The 20478-nt window shown below is 44.4% G+C and overlaps 2 protein-coding genes across 3 annotated transcripts in view; one reads left to right on the forward strand and one right to left on the reverse strand.

The window, feature by feature from the left end:
• Nucleotides 1–1477: 1477 nt before the first annotated feature.
• Nucleotides 1478–12561, forward strand: RAB20 (RAB20, member RAS oncogene family). Its single transcript, XM_083435648.1, has 2 exons — nucleotides 1478–2025; nucleotides 11800–12561. The coding sequence occupies exons 1-2, from the start codon at nucleotides 1857–1859 to the stop codon at nucleotides 12333–12335; spliced, it is 705 nt and encodes a 234-aa protein (XP_083291774.1). The 5' UTR covers nucleotides 1478–1856; the 3' UTR covers nucleotides 12336–12561.
• A 1677-nt stretch (nucleotides 12562–14238) lies between these two features.
• COL4A2 (collagen type IV alpha 2 chain) overlaps nucleotides 14239–20478 on the reverse strand; it is a 171778-nt gene continuing 165538 nt past the window's right edge. Inside the window, exons 47-49 of one of the 2 annotated variants that reach the window (XM_083435542.1) lie at nucleotides 19236–19522; nucleotides 14667–16701; nucleotides 14239–14473 (exon numbers count right to left, since the gene is read on the reverse strand). In XM_083435542.1, coding sequence (XP_083291668.1) covers nucleotides 16447–16701; nucleotides 19236–19522 — 542 coding nt within the window. In that variant the 3' untranslated portion in view covers nucleotides 14239–14473; nucleotides 14667–16446. Of the gene's footprint in view, nucleotides 14474–14561; nucleotides 16702–19235; nucleotides 19523–20478 lie in introns of both variants that reach the window. The other variant, XM_083435543.1, reaches the window with a different exon arrangement.

Consider the following 20478-nt stretch of genomic DNA (forward strand, 5'->3'; position numbering starts at 1 on the left):
CTCATTGCCCCCAGGAAGCAAGGCTTCAGCGGACGGGTAAAGCAGCAGGAGGCCACCTTCCCGTTCTTTGCCTCTCACAGGCCAAGTTTCCGATTGAAATGGTACCACTCCAGCAGCCTCCCCACTGGCAGGGGGAAATGGGGCAGGAAGGGGGCTTTTTGGAAGAAAAGGAACTGTAGGAAAAGCCTGTAGGAAAAGGAGTCATATAACAACTTTTCCTATATTAAGGGTGGGTGGGTGTGAAATGGAGAGAAGCCTCTCATCTGCACAGGGTGTTTCTTAGTTGGCCCTGAGAAAGTCTCACAAAGCAGAAGTAGCAGAAATTCGGAAGTAGTTGTTGTGAAGAAGCATCAGCACATTGCTTCTCCCATTTTATTGGGAGCTGACAAATGGCAGCAGCAAGGAGATCCTTCTAACCTGGTCTTACTTTGGGGGGGATTTTTGTAGGTTTAGTTTTCAGCCTTTAAAATTGCCCTGCCCATGCAAGTATAGTGTTAGGAGTTTGTGGGTGCCAGATTCCCCTAAATTCCTGGTCCAGGAGGTACTAGAATTTAATTAAGACTTGGAATGTCAAAAGCTAACTAAACTAGGCTAATCTCCTGTGAGAGATGAGGTAGACCCTGTGACTAAATCCTCTGTAATCCACATGTGTTAAAACCTGCTTTGGGAACAGCTCTATAAAGCCCATGGAGGGGCCACCACCAAAAGGGGGCGTCCCTTTGGGGGCAGCACTTCTGGGAAGACATGGGTGTGGGGCCATTTTATCATTTGTGATAAAATGATTGTTTTACTGGGGATGGGGCTTTAACTTGGATATTTTAAATGCATGGTGGGTGTTGTTTTATTTGGGGGTTAGGGGTTGTTTCATATTGTTCTTAAATTGTGAAACTGTTATATGTTAATTATAAAATGTATAAATTAAGTTGTGGAGGAAGACTATTCTGGATATCTAGTGACAATAACCACTGAAGAACCGTTTTTGGACTTTTTGTGTGGAAAGGAAAACGAATGAATTTGAAGCAACTGGGATTGAAAATTGAGAAAACAATGTTTAGCAGATTGAATTGGGCATTGCAGCTGGACATTATGTTAGAGTGAATACAGCTGGACATTATTTTAGAGTGAATGTTTGGAATACTTTGAATAATCAGAATATCCATAATAGGCGGATGGAGAAATGGAAGTGCTTTCTACTGCTTTGTCTCTCTTTCCCCATTTTCTTTTTTCTGGTTTATGGGCCATTCAGGCCCAGACTGAATGCAGCTCTTTGGGTTTCTCTGGCCCTTAGACGGCTCCCTTTTCCTAGGTGCCTCCTTCCCTCCTTCCCCAGGTGTTTTGGCCCGGCTGGACTGTGTCCTGGGGACTCTGAAGCCGCCTCTGTTTTGTCTGGGGAGCGAGTGGGTGTCTGCAGAAACTCGCCTCGGGCCAGGGTCTTTGCCCACCCCCTTTTGCGCCTGGCCTGTGGGGGTCCCGGGGTCTCTCCTCGACTCCAGGGAAGGCGCCCAGCCAGACGCGCAGCGTCCAAACAAGACCAGGCTTATTCCTCGGACTGTTTCCTTGGCCGCAGCCTGGGAGATTTCCTTGCGGATCCCTCGCCCAGCAGCCGGGCCTTCCGAGCTGCGAGCCCCGAGAGCCTCCCTTCCGCGCCGAGAGGGACGGAGCTCTTCCCCTCCGGCCGGCCTCCCGTCGGGGCTCCCGCCTGAGCGAGCGCAGCGCCGCCTGAACCCCCGACTCCGCCGCCGGAGCAGAGCCTGAAGCCGCGTCCGGCCCAGCCCAGGTCCCGGCCCGGCGCCGCCCTTCCTCTTCCGCGCCGCCCCGGCGAAGTTTCCCTGGGCGGCTCCGGGCGCGGAGCGAGCATGAAGCCCGACGGGAAGGTGGTGCTCCTGGGCGACGTGAACGTGGGCAAGACGTCGCTGCTGCAACGCTACACCGAGCGCCGCTTCTGCGACACCGCCAGCACCGTCGGCGGCGCCTTCTGCCTCCGCCAGTGGGGGCCGCACAGCATCTCCGTCTGGGACACGGCAGGTGAGCGGCGGCGGGCCGAGAGCGCCCTTGCCCGAAGAGGGGCCGCGGGCGCCGAGCACCGGAGTCGGGAAGAAGCGCTTCGACGGCGCCCGGCGTGGCCCCGCGGAGCGGCCAAGGCCGAGCCGGCCTCTTCCCGCCCCGGCCTCCCGGGCAGCCAAGGCGGCAAGAGTCTCGTCACGTCTGAAAGACGGACGCCGCCGACCTCGCGGCCTCTTGTCCCAGTCCGTCGGGGGCACGAGGCTCTCCGCAGGTTTTCCTGCCCCGGATAACGTGGCTACTACGCCTGTGGCGCTTAGAAGGGCAGGAGCATTGGCGGAGCAGCGTCCGCTCTGACAGAAGCTTCCGTGGTGATCGCAAATATACACGGGGGCAGAAGAGGGGGGAATGTAGACGGAGAGACACAAGAGGCCCAAGTCCTTGCCAATGCCAGCTTGGGCATAGTGTGGATTCAGCCTACTTCCTCCGCCTCCAAAACTCATAACAATGTGTTGTTTTGATTGCAGCCTGCATGCTTTTTTACCTAATAGCAGCATTAGGCATATATTTGGATATATGTTTCCTCTGCGGATGCACAAATTGTCTTAGGCAAGACACCTCTGGCCTTGTGTGACATGTTGTTGCCATCTGTCTGGTGAGACAATGGAGGGCGCCTTTGGTTGAAGTAGCTTCGGGTTGAGCGTTTTCAGGTTACACTCCGCGGCGACACGGAAGTAACGGAACCTGTTACTTCCGGGTTTCGCCACTCGCACATGCGCAGATGCTCAAAATGATGTCACACACATGCACGGAAGCGGCAAATCGGAACGCTCTGACGTGGGTTGCGTTCACTTCAGGATGCGAATGGGGCTCCGGAACAGATCCCATTTGCATCCAGAGGTACCACTGTATTAGCAGCCCCAAAGTGGGGAAGAAGCCTGAACAGAGTGTCTGGAGGAACCAGTGAAGGCGGTGAAGGTTCTGTGTGAGTGCCTGGAGGCAGTTGGAGGATGGATGGCGGCTAACAGATTGAGGTTGAATCCTGACAAGACAGAAGTACTGTTTTGGGGGGACGGGGTGGGCAGGTTTGGGTGATTCCCTGGTCCTGAATGGGGCAACTGTGCCCCTGAAGGACCAGGTGCGCAGCCTGGGAGTCATTTTGGACTCACAGCTGTCCATGGAGGCGCAGGTCCATTCTGTGTCCAGGGCAGCTGTCTACCAGCTCCATCTGGTATGCAGGATGAGACCCTCCCTGCCCACAGACTGTCTCAGCGGAGTGGTGCATGCTCTGGTTATCTCCTGCGTGGACTACTGCAATGCGCTCTACGTGGGGCTACCTTTGAAGGTGACTCGGAAACTGCAATTAATCCAGAATGCGGCAGCTAGACTGGTGACGGCCGTTGAGACCACTTAACACCAGTCCTAAAAGATCTGCATTGGCTCCCAGTACATTTCCAAGCACAGTTCAGTGTTGGTGCTGACCTTTAAACCCTAAACGGCCTGTATACCTGAAAGATAATCTCCACCCTCATCATTCAGCCCGGACACTGAGGTCCAGCTCTGAGGGCCTTCTGGCAACCTGTGAGAAGTGAGCTTACAGGGAACCAGGCAGAGGGCCTTCTCAGTGGTGGTGCCCACCCTGTGGAACGCCCTCCCAGCAGATTTCAAGGCAATAAGCAACTATCTTACTTTTAAAAGACATCTGAAGACATCTGTTTAGGGAAGTTTTTAATGTTTAATGCTGTTGTTGTTGTTTAGTCGTGTCCTCTTTGTGACCCCATGGACCAGAGCACGCCAGGCACTTCTGTCTTCTACTGTCTCCCGCAGTTTGGTCAGGCTCATGTTTGTAGCTTCGAGAACACTGTCTAACCATCTCGTCCTCTGTCGTCCCCTTCTCCTTGTGCCCTCCATCTTACCCAACATCAGGGTCTTTTCCAAGGAGTCTTCTCTTCTCATGAGGTAGCCAAAGTATTGGAGCCTCAGCTTCACGATCTGTCCTTCCAGTGAGCGTTTGATCTTCTTGCAGTCCATGGGACTCTCAAGAGTCTCCTCCAGCACCAGAATTCAAAAGCATCCATTCTTCGGCGATCAGCCTTCTTTATGGTCCAGCTCTCACTTCCATACATCACTACTGGGAAAACCATGGCTTTAACTATACGGACCTTTGTTGGCAAGGTGATGTCTGTGCTTTTTAAGATGCTGTCTAGGTTTGCCATCACCTTTCTCCCAAGGAGCAGGCGTCTTTTAATTTCGTGACTGCTGTCACCATCTGCAGTGATCATGGAGCCCAAGAAAGTAAAATCTCTCACTGCCTCCATTTCTTCCCCTTCTGTTTGCCAGGAGGTGATGGGACCAGTGGCCATGATCTTCGTTTTTTTGATGTTGAGCTTCAGACCATATTTTGCGCTCTCCTCTTTCACCCTCATTAAAAGGTTCTTTAATTCCTCCTCACTTTCTGCCATCAAGGTTGTGTCATGTGTATATCTGAGGTTGTTGATATTTCTTCCGGCAATCTTAATTCTGGCTTGGGATTCATCCAGCCCAGCCTTTCGCATGATGAATTCTGCATATAAGTTAAATAAGCAGGGAGACAATATACAGCCTTGTTGTACTCCTTTCCCAATTTTGAACCAATCAGTTGTTCCATATCCAGTTCTAACTGTAGCTTCTTGTTCCACATAGAGATTTCTCAGGAGACAGATGAGGTGATCAGACACTCCCATTTCTTTAAGAACTTGCCATAGTTTGCTGTGGTCGACACAGTCAAAGGCTTTTGCATAGTCAATGAAGCAAAAGTAGATGTCTTTCTGGAACTCTCTAGCTTTCTCCATAATCCAGCGCATGTTTGCAATTTGGTCTCTGGTTCCTCTGCCTCTTCTAAATCCAGCTTGCACTTCTGGGAGTTCTCGGTCCACATACTGCTTGAGCCTTCCTTGAAGAATTTTAAGCATAACCTTGCTAGCGTGTGAAATGAGTGCAATTGTGCGGTAGTTGGAGCATTCTTTGGCACTGCCCTTCTTTGGGATTGGGATGTAGACTGATCTTCTCCAATCCTCTGGCCATTGTTGAGTTTTCCAAACTTGCTGGCATATTGAGTGTAGCACCTTAACAGCATCATCTTTTAAAATTTTAAGTAGTTCAGCTGGAATATCATCACTTCCACTGGCCTTGTGCTTTCTAAGGCCCATTTGACTTCACTCTCCAGGATGTCTGGCTCAAGGTCAGCAACCACACTACCTGGGGTGTACGAGACATCCATATCTTTCTGGTATAATTCCTCTGTGTATTCTTGCCACCTCTTCTTGATGTCTTCTGCTTCTGTTAGGTCCTTACCACTTTTGTCCTTTATTATGGTAATCTTTGTACGAAATGTCCCTTTCATATCTCCAATTTTCTTGAACAGATCTCTGGTTCTTCCCATTCTGTTGTTTTCCTCTATTTCTTTGCATTGCTCGTTTAAGAAGGCCTTCTTGTATCTCCTTGCTATTTTTTGAAGTCTGCATTCAATTTCCTGTATCTTTCACTATCTCCCTCGCATTTTGCTTGCCTTCTCTCCCCCGGTATTTGTAAGGCCTCGTTGGACAGCCACTTTGCTTTCTTGCATTTCCTTTTCATTGGGATGGTTTTCGTTGCTGCCTCCTGTATAATGTTACGAGCCTCCATCCATAGTTCTTCAGGCACTCTGTCTAGCCAATCTAAATCCTTAAACCTGTTCCTCACTTCCACTGTGTATTCATAAGGGATTTGACTTAGATTGTATCTTACCGGCCCAGTGGTTTTTCCTACTTTCTTCAGTTTAAGCTTGAATTTTGCTATAAGAAGCTGATGATCTGAGCCACAGTCCGCTCCAGGTCTTGTTTTTGCTGACTGTATAGAGCTTCTCCATCTTTGGCTGCAGAGAATATAATCAATCTGATTTCGATGCTGCCCATCTGGTGATGTCCATGTGTAGAGTCGTCTCTTGTGTTGTTGGAAAAGCGTTTGTGATGACCAGCTTGTTCTCTTGCCAGAACTCTATTAGCCTTTGCCCTGCTTCGTTTTGAACTCCAAGGCCAAATTTGCCAGTTGTTCCTTTTATCTCTTGACTCCCTATTCCAATCCCCTATAATGAGAAGAACATCCTTCTTTGGTGTCAATTCTATAAGGTGTTGTAAGTCTTCATAGAATTGGTCAATTTCAGTTTCTTCAGCACCAGTGGTTGGTGCATAAACTTGGATTACTGTGATGTTAAAAGGTCTGCCTTGGATTCGTATCGAGATCATTCTATCATTTTTGAGATTGCATCCCAGTACGGTGGTGCCTCGCAAGACGAAAAGAATCCATTCCGTGAGTCTTTTCGTCTTGCGGTTTTTTCGTCTTGCGAAGCAAGCCCATTGACGGAGTAGCGCTATTAGCGCTATTGGCTAAAAAAGGGCTAAAAACGGCTTTGGGGGGGGGATTAGCGGTTTTGCTGCTAAAATGCTTTTAGCAGCTTAGCGATTCAGAATAAGGGGTTTTGGAGCAAAAAAAAAAAATTCTATTTTTTTCGCCATTTTTCGTCTTGCGAAGCAAGCCCATAGGGAAATTCGTCTTGCGAAGCGCCTCTGCAGACGGAAAATCCTTTCGTCTTGCAGGTTTTCGGTCTTGCGAGGCATTCGTCTTGCGGGGCACCACTGTATAGCTTTCGCCACTCTTTTGTTGACTATGAGGGCCACTCCATTTCTTTTACGGGATTCTTGCCCACAGGTATGGTGGTCATCCAAACTGAATTCGCCCCTTCCCGTCCATTTTAGTTCACTGATGCCCAGAATGTCAATATTTAGTCTTGCGATCTCATTTTTGACCACATCCAACTTACCCAGGTTCATGGTTCTTACATTCCAGGTTCCTATGCAATATTTTTCTTTACAGCATTGGACTTTCCTTTCGCTTCCAGGCATATCCGCAACTGAGCGTCCTTTCGGCTTTGGCCCAGCCACTTCATCAGCTCTGAATCTACTTGTCCTTGTCCTCCGCTCTTCCTCAGTAGCATGTTGGACGCCTTCCGACCTGAGGGGCTCATCTTCCAGCGTCATAACTTTTATATGCCTTTTGTCTTTGTCCATGGAGTTTTCTTGGCAGAAAGTAAGTTGAGGACTGAATGTTCTGTACTGAACCAAGCACTGCAAGCTGTGCCTAAGGCAGAGCAAAAAGCCTGCTTTATGGTTGACAATAAAGATTAAATGGACAAGTGGTGGAACCCTTGTGTGAAAAATCTTTTAAAAATATTTCTGTTTCTTGCTGCTAAAGAATTAAAAACGTAAAAGAAAGTGGCCATTTTCAGCTGTGGTAAAGAATTTTCTATGAGATAAGTCATGCTGTGGCTGTGATGTTAAGGTGGAAATATTAAGGTAGACTGTGTTGTTAATAATATCCCAAACATCAAATGCATCCAGCATGGCAAAGGTACCTTTGGATTTCCTAGTGGCTGTTGGTATTGTTCAACAGTTGATGGTTGAACAATTTAAAATGATCATATCATCATTTATGAATGTTTGCACCTCAGAAAAGAATTATTATTTTAAAAAACCTCATCTTTATTTCAATTTTACTACACAAACACCCACACCCCCAGATGAAAATGAAAATTATAAATGAACCTACAAAAAGAAAAAGAAGAAAAAATAAAAATTAGACACAAATATGAATAACTAAAAAGAATAAAAGATAAATATATTGTACAGTACTAAGATCCAGTATAAATTAGAAAAAATAATATAATTATACCATATTTCATTTCATCTTTTCTTCTGGTTGAGTTCCATTCCTCCTCAAAGCAGTTTCATTTACATCCTTTTATAAACTGTTTCCTTTTTTTAATAGTTCCAATTCTCCCCTTATCTCTTTCATTCAAATATCAATTTTTACATTGTCATTTGTTTTTTGCAGAAATTAATCAAAACAAGACCAAGTGTTAATTTGCGGGCACTGCTTTTTAAGATAATATCTGTATTTATCCCAGTCCTTTTGAAATTTTTGTTTTGATTTACCCCTAATTGCCTCTGTTGTTCTGGCCATTTCTATATAATCGGGGGGAAATTCTTGCCAATCTTTTTTTGTTCGGGTTTCCTCCTTTTTCCAATATTTGGCAATTAGGGATATTGCTGCTGCTGTGGCATAATTGTTTTAAAAAAATTAAGTCTGTGTCTAAAATTCCCAGCAAGAAAGCTTTTGTTTTCTTGTTGAAATTTTGCTTATTTTTTTTTTAATTCTTCATTGGAAAGCTTTAATTTTATCGATTCACAAGCTGAGAATTTCCGAATTTCATTCCACATTTTTTCCAATAGTGATAGCAGTATGGGTGTTCCTAAATCTATGGCCTATTTGATCATTACATCTTTTATCTGTTCCTCCTTGACCTCCCATTCCAATAAAATTTGATATATTTTAGAAATTAGTTTTGTCTTACTTTGTAATAATGTTTTATCTAATAATGAAATCTCATTGGCAAACCCTTTTTTCTTGTTGGCGTTGAACACTTTGTTGACCTGATGGTACTAGATCCATCCCGTTAAATGATGTTTTATCTCCTCATATTCTTTTAATTTAAATTTATTATCCCTTTCTTCTAAAAGTTCTTTATATTTAACCCAATTCACTTCCATATATATATTTTTTTGGCTGTTGGTGCTTCTACAGGCGAGATCCACCAGGGTGTTTTCAGCTCTATTAGATCTTTATGCTTCTCCCAAACTCTATGACTTTCTTACAATATGATTAAGAAAGCCCCTGTGGACCTTAACCTTTTCGTAACCCAAATAAGCATGCCATCCGAAACGGTTGTCAAAGCCTTCAAGATCTAATAAATCTCCATTTTGTAAACTCATCCATTCCTTTAGCCAATTTAGGCAAACCGCGTCATAATATAATTTTAAATCAGAGAGTGCCAGTCCCCCTCTATTTTTATTATCTATGAATAATTTGTGTTTAATTCTTGGTGGTTTACTTTGCCAAATGAATCTTGAAAGGTCTTTTTGCCATACTTTAAAACATCCCACCCCTCCAATAGTTGGTATCATTTGGTACAGAAAAATAAACTTAGGCATCACATTCATCTTAACCACTGAAATTCTGCTGGATACCGGAGCGACGTGGGGTGAGCGGCGCGGTGCTTCGAATCGTCTGCTTCTTCCACGGAGCGAAGCCACATAGCTGTTGCCGGAGAGCACGGACTTTTTCCTGTCGACAATTTGACTTCAAAGTAACTACCCGTGAGTAGAGCTGAATCGGGAAAATTGGATCTTTAAACGTTTAATTTGGCATCGAAACGGGGGAGGTTCAACACAGGAAGTCCGCCTCCCCCTTTTGTAAAAAGATTGAAGCAATGAGGCTGCAAGCTGAAGTCTTGGAAAGCCTTTTGTAAAAGACTAAATTTCCATCGGCAAAGAACATAAACCCCCCCCCCCCCCCCGGAGGCAGGAGAAGAGGGGGGAAAGTTGTGGATTGAGTATGCCTGCAGGAGAGAGCGAAGAGGGTTAAAAATACTGCCGCTCCGACCCTGGAAAAGGTGTGCTAGCAGGACTGACGTCTTTTGGAATGCTTACTGACAGGACCGCCCACTCACAGATTCTGCCAGTGAATGAGCCAGCCACGGAAAAATGGCGCTCTGCACGGTGAAGGTTTTTTGGCACCAATAACGAGGCTTTACAGCCGACCAGGGAGGCATTTGCCTGATTGCTCTTGAGTAACCCCCTGAAATCCTTACATAACTGCTCCACCTTTTTTCTTTTAGTCTTATTTTTTAAGCCGTTAACATTCCATGAAATGATTTCGAGGTCCGTTGAATTATGAATTGTCAACACCTTTATTTTAGTATCTTATATTGATCAGTTTAAGTGTTTTTGGGCAGGCAAAATTATTAAGGGACTAGTGAAATTCTCCTATGAAGAAATGTTACAATAGTGGAGGGGTCTTGTTTGAGGGGCAGGAAGTGAATAAAATGTATAAAATTATCATGCTGTGGAGAAGCTTTTATATAAACAGTTTAGGGCTGAGCTTTGGCAGTGAAATATTTTTCAAAGATCCTTTCAGTTGTGGGAAAATTCTGATGAGCAGCAGCATCTAGCAGTCCTTGGCATGGAGAAAGTGGTGGGTGGAGTTTGAGACCCCCATTGCAGCCTGCCAAGACTCTGAGGGGTTTGACACACAGTCGGGGACATGTTTTACCCACTCCTACAGGGAAGTGAAGGAGGGAGCCCCTCTGAATTAGAGAAATTCCTGCAAGGTGCTCCTGTCTCCGAAGTGAATGGCAGGAATAGTTCCAAAGGTTGTGGGACAATCTTCTGGAGAACAAGATTGCTACCAGATTAAAATCTGGTAGTAAACCTGTTCTCTCCTAGCCCAGGAGTTTGTTATGAGTTTGTAAGTGCAAGACACTCTAAAATTCAGATCAAGAATTGAATTAAAATTGAGTTAAAACTGTGTGTCGGACTTCCACATATCAGAATCTAATTAATTATTAAGCTGTATGTCAGACACCTCTTTAAACCAAGGGAATTGTTAATAGTGCTAGAAGTTAATGTAAGTCAAGCTTGTTTTATTTTGAGAGGATAGCATAGTCCTGCATTAATACAAAGGGTCACCTTCAACAGAGAGTTAGTTTAAAAGACAATGCCAGTGTTTTAGGTTAGAGTTCAGGTAGGTCTTATGCAACGGAGATAGGAAGCAGCAAACTGGAGAGAGCCAGGAGCCAAGTTTGAGAGCCATGTTTGAGGTCTGCTTAAAGTTCAAAGGTGCTGGAGCTATGGGAGAAGGAAGAACCTCCTGGGGGATGAATGCTGGGAGCCCCTCCATTGTAGACTCAGGTGGTAAGGTAAAGGTAAAGGGACCCCTGACCATTAGGTCCAGTCATGGCTGACTCTGGGGTTGCAGCGCCCATCTCACTTTATTGGCCAAGGGAGCCGGCATACAGCTTCTGGGTCATGTGGCCAGCATGTCTAAGCCGCTTCTGGCGAACCAGAGCAGCACACGGAAACGCCGTTTACCTTCCCACCAAAGTGGTACCTATTTATCTACTTGCACTTTGACGTGCTTTTGAACTGCTAGGTTGGCAGGAGCAGGGACCGAACAATGGGAGTTCATCCCGTCCCAGGGATTCAAACTGCCGACCTTGCAATCAGCAAGCCCTAGGCTCTGTGGTTTAACCCACAGTGCCACCTGTGTCCCTTGACTCAGGTGGTATATCTGTGTAAATAGACCATAGATCATAAAGACACCAGTCTCCACTGTGCCTCATTTCCAAAAGTACCTGTAACCCCGGAATCTCACCCTGCTGTGTGGATTGGGGTGGCATGTAACAATATGTTGTTCAAGAGTGAAAGGCTGTTGAAGGCCCAAAGATGTTTTGGAGGGGGGGTCATCATGGCATAGTGAGCTAAGAGACTGCTCAGTATTGTCAGATAACACCTTCCATTTCTGTCTTCTGTCTATTTATGCCAAAGCTCTGGAGAAGATATGGATGTCATGTTGGGGTGGCAAGTTCAACTCAGTTTAAAAGCATCCAAGGTCCTCTGCTGAGCAAGTGAGAGAGATATTGTTCCCTAACTGGAAAGAAGGAGGTTAAAGGGGATAAGAAGCCCAGAAACTCTGTGACTGAGCAGCAGAGCAAGAAGAATTGGGGAAGACTCACTAGGAGAGAGAGGGTGGCCAAGGCAGACCTGTCTCTCATACCACATACTTCTGTGATGCTGCTGGAGAATCTGTTTGCTTGTTTGTTATATAATTGAATATAGACTGAATGAAGTTGTGCTTCATACATCCATGTTATTTTCTGTCTTCTAGGTCGAGAACAATTTCATGGACTTGGATCTATGTACTGCAGAGGAGCAGCAGCTGTTATCCTCACTTACGATGTAACCAACTTGCAGAGCATCTTGGAACTTGAGGATCGGTTCCTGGCCTTGACAGACACTGCCAGTGCAGACTGCATCTTTGCTATTGTTGGGAACAAAGTGGATCTCACAGATGCTTTTGCCTTTTTGCCAGAAACAGAAGGTGAACGTCAGCCCCCCGAGCAGCCCATCAACAGTCTCATTTCTACCAAGTTGAAAAAACAAGTCCATATGAGTGATGCCATAGCACTTTATAAGAAGATCCTAAAATACAAAATGTTGGATGAGAAGAATGCTCCAGCAGCAGAAAAAATGTGTTTTGAAACTAGTGCAAAAACAGGGTATAAAGTGGACCACGTATTTGAAACTGTATTTGAGATGGTAGTACCAGTAATTTTGCAGCAGAAAACTGAAGGGTCACTGCAAACTGTAGATTTAAATAATATCAAGACAACTAAAAACATACAATCCAGCTGTTGCAAATAAACAACAAATGAAGGATATATAAAAAATATAAAGGTGAACCAGATCAACTACTTTTTTGGCATAATAGATCTATGAAACTGAACTTGATTAATAGAATGGATTAACAGAGGCAAACACTTAATTGGGGAAGGTTTGAAACAGTGGCATAAAATTTGACTTTAAAGCAATTATTTAAAACTTCTATATTCAGCTGAGTGTGATTTATCCACATTAAATATGTTATATTAATCTGTCTACTGTTTTTCACATTCATCTGTCCTGTCCATTTTAGTAGTGCCAATATTTTTGCATACAAAAATTGCTAAATTGTACTAACTAGAAACAAGTTAATACAAGTGCTAAACAAGTACTAACTAGAAAAGACTGATGTGCATATATAGAGTGCAGGAACAGAAAAAAATAGTTTCTTAGAACCATAAATTGTAGAGTTGGGTGCTTTGGATATGTAGCCGTCCTGATTCAAACTGGTTAACCCCACACACTTCATTCTCATAGCTGTAAGGATGGAGCCACAATTGGAAGGGAAAAGTCCCACACACTTCTGTCAGCATAATGTACAAGAGCGATGAGAATTTAAAAAGCTAGCTGTAATCTTAGTCTGGAAGGTTAACAAAACCTTTATCACCGTGTGTCACATTTCAAACCCAAGAACCCCCCAAGTTTGTTTAGGATCTTTATCAGGTCATGAGAATTTCTACCCACCTGTAATCATATAAGACAAGTTTTGTATTTTTTAGAGTTACTGGGGATGGCATTCTGATGGAACTGCTCAGATATGCTGTGGTTTCCTATATAGAACACTATGTGAATTCAAGCAAGACTAGCTAGGAGCACCTGCAGCTTTTGATATTGACCATGGTATTGTCTTGAATTGGCACCATGGAATGGACATCGATCCTACTACCTACCTACGTTTGTTTGAGGCAGAAGTAAAACAGAGACTGAAAGGGAGCCAGCCTATTTCCTGTAAAGTCTACTTCTGCCTTTGTCTACCAGGTGTAGCAAGAGGACATAACTCTCCGCCGGCAAAGTCACAAAACCTTGCTCTTGGCTGCAACTCACGGCCAGTGAGAGAAGGGAGCGCTGAAGTAGGAGCCTTGAAGGAGCAAAGTGGCTGCAAGCGTCACCTTCACACTGCCTTGCTAAACCAAGGTTTGGTTCAGCATGCAGTGTGAACCAGCCCTAAGTACCATTGTTAATATAACAGAAGAAGTTGCTACGTGCCTGAGGGCAAATTGGCCTCCATTCTCTCCCCTGGCTGGTAGTGAGAAAGCTAAAAGCCAGTGTATGAGAGAGCTGAGAGCTAGAAGCAGGCAGAGGCTGGAGAGAGAGAGCCATGGCTGCGACTATGAGAGAAACAAGATCTTTTGGAGTGTTAAGGCTGTGAGCCCCTCCAGCTTAAGCTCAGGTTGAATATATGTGTAGATAAACCATGTATCATAAAAAAAATTGTCCAGTAGCACCTTAGAGACCAACTAAGTGTGCATGCACACAAAGGCTTATACCCAGAAGAAACTTAGTTGGTCTGTAAGGTGCTACTGGACATTTTTTTCTCCCGACTGCGTCAGACCAACACAGCTACCTACTTGAATCATATATATCATAAATACACCAGTCTCCAACATCCCTCATTCGAAGGAAATCAAACCTGGAGTAAGTGCCTGGAACCCCTGGAATCTTGCACCACTTGGAGTTTGGCATGGTGTACAACAATATTTACACACACAAGCTAAATGTGCTCATTGGCTAGATTGTGAAAACTATGGCTTGGTGGGTTTGGAAGTGCTAGGCTTTCATGCTGAAATGCTTTCGTTTCTTTCGCTAAACTCAAGCCTAGTGTGTTTGTATCATCATATGAGATTATGTATGGCTTAAACACTGCAATAAGTCCAAACACAATAAATACAATGTTAAAATACAATCTTTTATTCATTATACAAAATCAAAACTCATTGATCACTATTTGTCCTGTAGGTCTTGCCAAATAATTGCCCAGAACCAGAACTGCATTGTTAGAATCACACAGTTGTGTGGAAAGTGGTGTGTTCTAAGCCCAATGCAGCCCAGAATTGCATTGGCTTTTTTAGCTGCCGCGTCACACTGTTGGCTCATGTCAAGTTTGTGGTCAACCAAGACTCCTAGATCCTTTTCACATATATTGCTCTCAAGCCAGGTGTCACCCATCTTGTATTTGTGCCTCTCATTTTTTTTGCCCAAGTGCAATACTTTACATTTCTCCCTGTTAAAGTTCATCTTGTTTGTTTTGGCCCAGTTCTCTAATCTGTCAAGGTCGTTTTGAAGTGTGATCCTGTCCTCTGGGGTGTTAGCCACCCCTCCCAGTTTGGTGTCATCTGCAAATTTGATCAGGATGCCCTTGAGTCCATCATCCTGTTGAGAATGAAGCAATGTGTCCACCCTGGAACTTCTGTAGGCACTGAAAGCAGAAGAGTACTGAAAGCAGAATGGTGTACAACTGCCTCAGTCATGAATGTGTAAAAAACAGGATCTCTGTAGAGGCCCTAACTCTCCTTGGGTGGAGAAAATTGTGCCATTTGCACAATTTGCTTCCTCCTTCCATCTGCTCGCACCTGGGAGCAGTAGAGGAAAAGACTGGCAGCAGAAACTTAAGCATGAGTATTCAGAAGTCCCTCTTGGGTACAATGGGAGAGAGCATGTTGTTTTGAATTGAAGCCTGATCGACTCCAGGGAAGGAGCTCAAAGGCACCTTCTTGAGCCTTATGGTCACCTGGGAGCAGCAGCGATAAAGGGAACATTTTCTTATGTGTCCGGTAGCATGGCTGAAGAAAGCCTTGCTGGTATCTAACTTCCTGCAGCAATACTAAGAGACAACTAAACTCTGCGCTTGGTGCAGTGCACCTGTTGGTTGCGTTTTGGGGCTCAGTGAGCACAACATATATTTTATTTAATTAAATTATTTAATTTATATGTTATTCTTCCCAAAGGAGCTCAGGGCAGGCTACAATCCCACATTTGGTCCAAGATGTCAAAGAGTTTGGTGTGTTACCTGTCAAAAGCAACACTTATGCAGGTTCTGTAAGCTATAGAGACAATTATGCATATGAAGCAATATATTGTTTAATAAAAGCATTTAGGTGGAAAAAATTGGCCCTGAAATGAAGTTGCAACATAAATACAACAAGTAGGCGCAGGTTTAAAGTTCTATTGATGTTGGTGGCTCTGAAACATGCCTAACTTCTGGCTGAATTGAAGCCAAAGTCTTACAGATGAAAGTCTTACATAGGCAGAGCGCAACTTCTATTTTCATCATTTTTATGTTCCAAAATGGTACTTAAACTTCAGCTCTTTGAGCTGATTCCCATGTACGTTTGCACATCCATCTTAATGTATAGTTACTATTCAATGACTATGAGCTGTTTTCAGTGGTTAAGTATACAGTAAAAATGCATAAAAACCCATTTAGTGCTGTAAATCAGACCTAGGTAAAGGTAAAGGGACCCCTGACCGTTAAGTGCAGTCACGAACGACTCTGGGGTTGCGGCGCTCATCTGGCTTTACAGGCCAAGGGAGCCGGCGTTTGTCTACAGACAGTTTTTCAGGGTCATGTGGCCAGCATGACTAAGCTGCTTCTGGTTCAACGGAACACCGAAAGCAGAGCAGCGCACGGAAACGCCGTTTACCTTCCCGCCAGAGTGGTACCTACTTATCTACTTGCACTTTGACATGTTTTCAAACTGCTAGGCTGGCAGGAGTAGAGACCGAGCAACGGCAGCTCACCCCGTAACGAAGATTCGAACCGCCGACTTTCTGACTTTCTGGTTTAGACCGCAGCACCACCCGCATCCAAAATCAGACCTAGTGGGCAGCAAATGTGTTAGGAAATTATATCCTGCCAGTTTTTTTAACTCTGAAAAGAACCTTTTTGCAACAATAAAAACTACTTAGAAAATTATGGGAATGAAAGCAGAACCAACTTGGTTGTAAGCCATTGCAGTGGTTTGTTCTTTCAGATAAATGGTGATCAACTGATATTTCAATTTTTGAGGTAACAAAGTTAAAGAAGCACCAACAAGATTTGTTCCTTGCCATTGCAAGATGACTTACTTTTTTTTTTTTTTTTTTTTTTTTTTTTTTACAAATTTTTCATACACACTTGGCATCGGCTGATGTGTGTTCGGATGAGTCCAGCCTTGAGTGTATCTGCTGAAGGGGAGTGTTGAAATTGATTGTCAATGGTGGTAAGCCAGAAACTGTATTTGTTTGCAAAGTAGTGGCAGGTTCCCTGAGCACCGTTGCATTCGATGAATGGTGTTGCTCGGAAGTCTTCCAAACAGCTACCTGGAGACACGAGTGACTGTCCACCACCTTCGGCACCAGCTGCAGTGTGCTAGGAGAGACCAGGTAGGAGGCTCAAATACAAGATAAGAGAAGTATATACAGTGGTACCTCGGGTTACATACGCTTCAGGTTACAGACTCCACTTACCCAGCAATAGTACCTCGGGTTAAGAACTTTGATTCAGGATAAGAACAGAAATCGTGCTTCAGCAGCGTGGTGGCAGCGGGAGGCCCCATTAGCTAAAGTGGTGCTTCAGGTTAAGCAGAGTTTCAGGTTAAGAACGGACCTCCAGAATGAATTAAGTACTTAACCAGAGGTACCACTGTAATCTGTACTAGCACCATCATTGATTTGAGTGACTGGTTCTACAGGACTCTTTTTTTGTCTCCTACGCTTCTAACGTCTATATGAAACTGCTGAGTAAGAACAGATATTTAGGGGGGGGGGTGACACCACCCTCTTAATTGGAGTCAGGTAAAATTGTAGAAGTGCTGAATCTAGAATCAATAATGGACTGGATAAAAGCTGATAAAATGAAACCCAATCCAGAAAAAAAATAAGAGATTCTCTCAGTAGGTAGCCCATCTGGTCAGGGTCCAATCCTCTCTCTTGCAACTGAATGAATAAAACAACGATAAAGGCCACCAACAAAGGGGGGAGGCGGCGACACATCTGCACAAGCAAATTGTATCTGGACACATTTGCAGATACACTTTACCAAGGGAAATTCCTCCCAGTGCTTCTTGAAAAATCTGCTTGAGACTACTCTGTGGGAACTGGAAGAGACGTAGTTGCAAGATCTTTCTTCATTAAGTATTGAGATAAATTTCCCTTAATATACAGAATTATTAAGAATGAGTCAGCAACCAATATACCAATATACTTCAGCGTTGTGAGAATCAGTGTGAGAAAGCTGTAAGATCTGGCTATGAAAATGCGTTTAAAACGTATCCCGTCACCTGGTGACTGGCATAGCTCATGGGGAACCCTAGTCCCCCGTTGCCCCGTTCAAGCACTTTCCCTGTCTTCCTGTGCATTTCTGAGTGCAATTCAAGGAAATGATGTTAACTGTGTTAACTGTGATCTCAAGCCAAAGAGGGCTTTCAGAGTATCCCACACAAATACAGAAGATCTGGCGAGGCCCTTCTTCAGGTTCCTGAGATCTGGTGCCAGAATCCAGGGATGGGTGAAAAGGCTGCTGGTCTAGTGCTAGAAGAAGCCAGGCATGCCTTTCCTGTGTTTTCCATTTACTGAAGATGGCAGCACTTTTTTTCTACTGGGGACAAAGGGGGCTGAAAGTTCAATTCTCTGCTGCCTGGTGGAAAAATATACTCCTAGAATTGTCTAAAATAAAAATAAATAAAAATAAATTGTGAGGAACTAAGAAGATCTTCAAAGGAACCTCCATTGCTTGGAACTCCTTCTTGGCACCCAACTTCCTGCTAATAGAACAAAAGTGGGCGTTGCTGTTCACCTGGATTCTGCCTGCAGAATGTGGTAACCTCTCCTTGATTTCTCACAGTGCCAAAAATGGGTCATCTCTGGTTGCGCCCCATTTGAAGGGGGGAGGCAGGAGCGGTAAATGCCCCCTTAACTTTGCATGTAGTTGCAGATGTTTTTGCTCCCTAGCCAGCTGTGTTTGGATACGTCAATAGCAGAATTCTGGGCATGTGAAGGTATTGAATTGTACTGCTCCTGTTTTTATTCTCTGGTATTTATTGGAATTTATTCAGATTTATCCTGCTGTTCTGATTTTTATATGGTTTACTTTCTGCTATTATATATTTACATATCTTCCTGAACTGACTTTCATAAGAGGTGAGTTATAAAAATAATTAAACAAGTAAAGTAAGAATCAAAGGGGGCTGGGAACTCCTATATTTTAGATGCACATAAAAGTTACTGAGGGAGAAATTGAGATGTTCAGATTTCAGCATATCCGCATCAGCAAAATCTGGGAAATGCTAAGATAAATCATAACTCTATAGCTGAAGTTCACTGTAGCCCTTGGAATATATGTACATGATTTAAACGTGATATCTTCTTGGACACAAGCTATACTTAGCATTTTAGGTAAGTTATAGTACTTTGACAAATGATTCATTTGTCACATTCCTGTATATGTGGGTTGTGATCCATGCCATGAAAAGCAGCTCAGTACAAACCCTTTTCTACCATGTACTCCACAAAAGGCACTCTCAATTATAGTAATATTTTTTATCACCATAGCAGAGAACTTGGGCAATCAAATTGTTATCTTTAGATGCCTCAGGGGTCACTTCAGCAACTTTTGGTTTCCAGTTTGGTTTTAACATTGCTATTGGTATTATTATTATTATTATTATTATTTCTACCCCGCCCATCTGGCTGAGTGAGAATCTCTTTCTTCCACTCAAACACTGAATGTTTCTGCCCCTTCTTGTTCCTGCTTGGAAGAGCTGCTTCTTGCTGTGCCAACTTCCAAAGTGCACTTACTGCACAGGTTAGTTGGCTGTCAAGTGGGAAGGGAAGGCATGCATGAAGGCAGGATATAGAGGTATATTTTAAAATCTTTGTTTCACAATCAAGAAAAGAAGCAAATACCATGAGGAAGGAATAGCCGATCCACAAGCTGCGCCATCCTTCAGGACAGTGTGGAATAGAGACATCTTGGCTGTGAATGGCTATGGCAACAGCCGGCGCTTCACAGACGGAGCAACGGCTGATATAAGGCTGGATTTCTTCTTCTTGCACAGGCATCATTGGAAGAGGGGCTGTTGTTGAGAGCCAATAAGACTTATCATTGCGACTTGCATAATAGCAGACGTCCCCAGGATTGCAGTAAAGAAAAGGCATAGTGCTGAATCGAGTCAAACATGAACCAGCTAGACCTGAAAAAGTAAAACACAAACCTTCATTAGTTCTGGTTTTAGATAATACATTTATGGTTCTAGCCAAAGGCCATGACAAACTTGTAGCAATAGTTTTTGGCATCTGTCACTCTCTCTCTCACACACACAAGAGAAAATGGAGTGCACCTCTGGGAGTTAAGTCAAACCACTGCATTGGCAGCACCAAAGTGACCTCCCTTGGGAACAACCCTGGGCAGCGTGTGTGGAGATGTCCTGGGCTGCCCAGATGACAAGCCCCCTCCTTGGCCTCACTGATGGGGTCCAAAGGAAAGCAGAGCAGTATGTTTGGTTGGCTAAAGGAGCTGCCAGAAGGAGGCATACAAGGCACCATCCAATGGCCTTAGGGACTCCACTCTGGATTTTTGCAGGCTTTACTCTTTAGCCTTTTCTTCTCCCGAAGATATTCCACAAGGCAGCAAAGGGTTAGTATCAGAGTAGTCCTTCTAGATGGGCTCCCTTCCCAGATTGACAAGCCCCACCTGCCCCTCACTTTCCTCTACAGCATGTGCAGAAACTGCTTTCTTGACTATTGGACCAACTATTGGTCTTGTCTGCCAGAGCCTGTCTTTGAATGCAGGGGAATTCAAGAGCCTGTCTTTGAATGCAAGGGAAGTCTCTAACTCACTGAGAGTTTGAGACGCATCAGCTCCCCTCACCTGGTTTCGCTGACCAGGCAAAGGCATCTCCCTGGCATTGTGGCCACTGTCCCATGCTGACAGCTTCTAGGAGCTACAGGTGAGAGCTGAGTGCAGGGTGGTGATGAAAGGTAGGCAAATTAACCCAGAAGGAGCATGATGTGTCCCCAGAAGAGGTACTACACCTCCCCCAACAGCCCATACAATAGTATTAATAAAATAATCCTGAACATGCATCCATAATATAAGCCAACATCCATGATGTAAGAGAGAAGATACCAGAGACACCACCAAGCTTAA

The sequence above is a fragment of the Podarcis tiliguerta genome (assembly GCF_965153285.1).
Source record: "Podarcis tiliguerta genome assembly, chromosome: 3".
NCBI classification, from domain to species: Eukaryota; Metazoa; Chordata; class Lepidosauria; order Squamata; family Lacertidae; genus Podarcis; species Podarcis tiliguerta.